This window comes from Cariama cristata, unplaced genomic scaffold (genome assembly GCF_000690535.1).
Source record: "Cariama cristata isolate BGI_N322 unplaced genomic scaffold, ASM69053v1 scaffold16240, whole genome shotgun sequence".
Classification (NCBI taxonomy): domain Eukaryota; kingdom Metazoa; phylum Chordata; class Aves; order Cariamiformes; family Cariamidae; genus Cariama; species Cariama cristata.
The window spans coordinates 1-3,331 of record NW_009594229.1 but is presented as its reverse complement, the minus strand read 5'-3'; the positions used below and the strand labels follow the sequence as shown (position 1 = coordinate 3,331).

Here is a 3,331-nt window from a genome sequence, read left to right as displayed (position 1 = left end):
GCTTTTTTGGGCTGGGAAAGATTTTCTTTTCTCCATAGTAGCCGGTAAGGTGCCACGCTTTGGATTTTTGACCAAACCAGTGTTGATAATACACAACATCTGTAAACATACTTATTCTTGAAAGCAAAACCAGTCTTTCTAGAACAACCAGTGCTTTGGGAAAAACAGCACATTAGTCTGTTACAGGGTTCTACTTAATTTTATGCCCGACTGATCCGTGATATTGTAACCATAATAATTAAATTAATTTATTGGCCGCAGCCATACATTTCACATTTTAGTTAATTAATATCTCAGTCTGTCTTCAAGCACTGCTCCCACTAAAATTAATGGTGGTGGTGCTGCTTGGGTAAACAATACAGAACTGACTCCACTCCAGACCCTAAAGAACCATTCCAAACTTCTTTCACAGCAAGGTTGCAGTAAGTACAGTAAAATCCAAGCAAGCTGAGTGAAAGATAAGGAAATGAGTGTCAGGGCCCTAAGTGCACCAACAGGCTTTGCAACCTTTCTGCCCCTCTACACAGCCTGCCAGGGATTTAATTGCTTGGGCTCAAAGTCAGCTCTAATATGGCACACTTGTGTAACACTGAATTAGACTGCTGTGAAAAAAGCAAGGCTGGGAGAAAGAGCTGCAAGCAGCTTTGCCCAGGGTCTCTGCCCCTCCACTCAGGAGCTGCATTTAAGCTCAGACCCTTGCCTTGATTGTGTTGTAGGTATGCCTGTACCTCACCTTTTACCATGATGATCCCTACCTTGCCTTGCTAACTTGACCTCCTAGCTTACCATCAGACTTGCCTTACTCTTATGGACTTGCCTGGCAGTGCCAAGTCTGGTCTATCTGTCGGCTAGCCCTGGTTAACATCACTGGATCTGCTCTGCTCCTCTTTTTGGGGTAATGTGTGACTGTGCTCCTTGTCCCTGAGGTCACAACCCCTGCCCACCTTGCTGCCACTCATGGCTCCCAGCTCACCTTCCCTTGCAGATCAGTCCACTTTTGCTGCTCTCTGGCAGTCACTGGTCAGCAACAAGGTCATAGCACATTTAAATTAAGCTCCTTGATTTCTCCAGCAGAGGGGAATGCTCATCTCCTGTACAGCCAGAGGGCAGGTTCTTGTGCAGTACTGTTTCCTTCATCCCTTCTGCATACACACGCGCGCGTGCACAACTTGAGGGGGGCCGGTTATACTGGACTAGTAGTCAGACGCTAGGGCTCTGCCAGTTCATAACTAGTTTAACTAGTATAACATAGATCAGAGCCCACTATCTAAAGACTCAAAAGCTCCTAGCCCTCTGAGCGTAGTGAATCAGGAAGAACAACACTTTCTTCTCTTCATTTGTATGCTTAAGCTAACAGACACCTGTTTCTCTCTTCAATAAGCGACCAATGCAAAATCCGAGTTATTCACTAGCAATAGCATAAAAATAAAAGGGAAGAAATCCAGCTTACCCATCCAGTTTGCTTTAGTGGAGACGGCTGACTTTCCTGTTGTTTTTTTTCGGAAGACATTGTCCCTCTCCTTGTACTCTGCTGCTGATCTTGGTCAGCAGAAATTATGTGTTTTATGCTTGGCTATCTCTCTCTCTGCTAGGTACAAAGGTAAAAAGCCAAAGTACTATATTGATACTGTAAGTTCAGTCTCCACCTAGAAATAATAAAGAACAAGTTGAAAGGACTGTATTTTTTTTACAGCAGATAGCATCCAGTCACCTGATCATATACAGTTTACAGCACACTATATCACTTCATTAGCAATATAGAGTTTTGTGCAGCCAAATTCAAACAGGGAAGTCAGTACCTACAATTAGATGCTGGATCATGATGTAGCACAGCACTCTCAATCACAAAGAAATGAGAACAAATATGAGCAAGTCATGCAAAATTTTTCTAATTTTTATTGTATGGCAGGTTTTGACCATTTAGCTGCTTTAGCGTGCTGTCCACCATCACCGTACCGCTTCTATCCTCATTGCCATCATCTGAAGTTTTGATTCCACAGGACCCACAATGCAAGCCTATCACAAACCACATCTGTATTTCCAACAAACACAATCCAGTTACAAACATGCTTTAATAAAAAATCTGTAAGAATAAATAGATTCCAAAGACTTTTAGAGTTGCAGTCTTCCATGCCTCAGAATTGTGCTACTAGGGAAAAGCAAGAAGGAATCCCATTTATTCCTGGAGTAATTTGAACATCTAAACTGTGATTTTTACCTAGAACTTTGCTGCACGGTCTGGCACTTTATTTATCAACATACAGGGCACAGCTGCTTTTCAAAAAGTACCTTCAGAGAATGGTGGCACTGAGCAAGGCTAAAGTGACTGCAGAGGACAGAGTTAAACAGGAAACATATGCAAGAATTTAATAACCTGAATGGTTTTTGGCATTCATCATATGACTGTGTAAACACTTCCTGCACTTATTTTGGGGTTAGTTACACAGCAATGACTGCTTCACGCACACTGGATATTCAGGCAGCAATGCTTTTTCAAGTAATGGAACAGAAGCAACATGACCTCCTCTCCCCTTGGTAAAAGACTCAATTAAGCATTGCACTCACACCAATCTGCACTTTATTTTCAACCACTCTAAAAAAAGACAACCACCACTGTGTCTCTGAAAAAATTTAAGTTTGAAAATTCACATAGTGTTGGGAAAGCCCACAGCTCATCACTGTCTGCCTCACCCTGACTACTTAAGAGCAATTTAATTTTCCATCAGTCTCTCATCACTTGATGCAAAAAAAGGCTATAAAAGGACATAAAAGATGAGAAAAACGCATAAAACTTTAAAGAGGTTTACATCAATCAAAGACACAAATTTTTCTTATCCTTATCTGCTTTCTTACTCTTATCTACTCATGAAGACTACCTGTGCAGATGGCTGTATAAAAAGCATCACTGGAAAGTACTACTAACTGATATGGTTTCTAACTGCTGCAACAGATTTCAATTGCTCATCTTCATGAAGATAAAGCTCAGTCACTGGAGAAAATAAGTTGACAGTCAGCCACCCAGGGCACAGCACACCCAGCGAGAACAGGGTACTTGTTACTCGCTGCCTGCTCTAAGGGCTAACAATATGGCTGGGGACGTGCAAAACGCCACGAAGTCTGGGTTTCGGGGGGGGGAGAGTGGTTGAAATCAGGCCCAGGGCAGGCGTCCGCTCATGCCGACAGTGCCATTCCCCTCTGACCTGGTCACCGGGCCCCTTACACCCAGCCCAGCCCAGCCCAACCTGCCTCCGTGCCACGGCCTCGGCGCCGGGGGAAGGCCTGCGGGGAAGGGGAGAGGGTGAGGTGTCGGGCGCTGGCGGGAGATCCCCCT

At 43.9% G+C, this 3,331-nt stretch overlaps 1 protein-coding gene across 1 annotated transcript in view; it reads right to left on the bottom strand.

Annotated features, from left to right (window-relative positions):
* The window catches only part of OCIAD2 (OCIA domain containing 2), an 8,001-nt gene extending 6,491 nt beyond the window's left edge, over positions 1-1,510 (bottom strand). Inside the window, exon 1 of the mRNA XM_009697301.1 lies at positions 1,451-1,510. Coding sequence (XP_009695603.1) covers positions 1,451-1,510 — 60 coding nt within the window. The remainder of the gene's footprint in view (positions 1-1,450) is intronic.
* Positions 1,511-3,331: the final 1,821 nt, after the last annotated feature.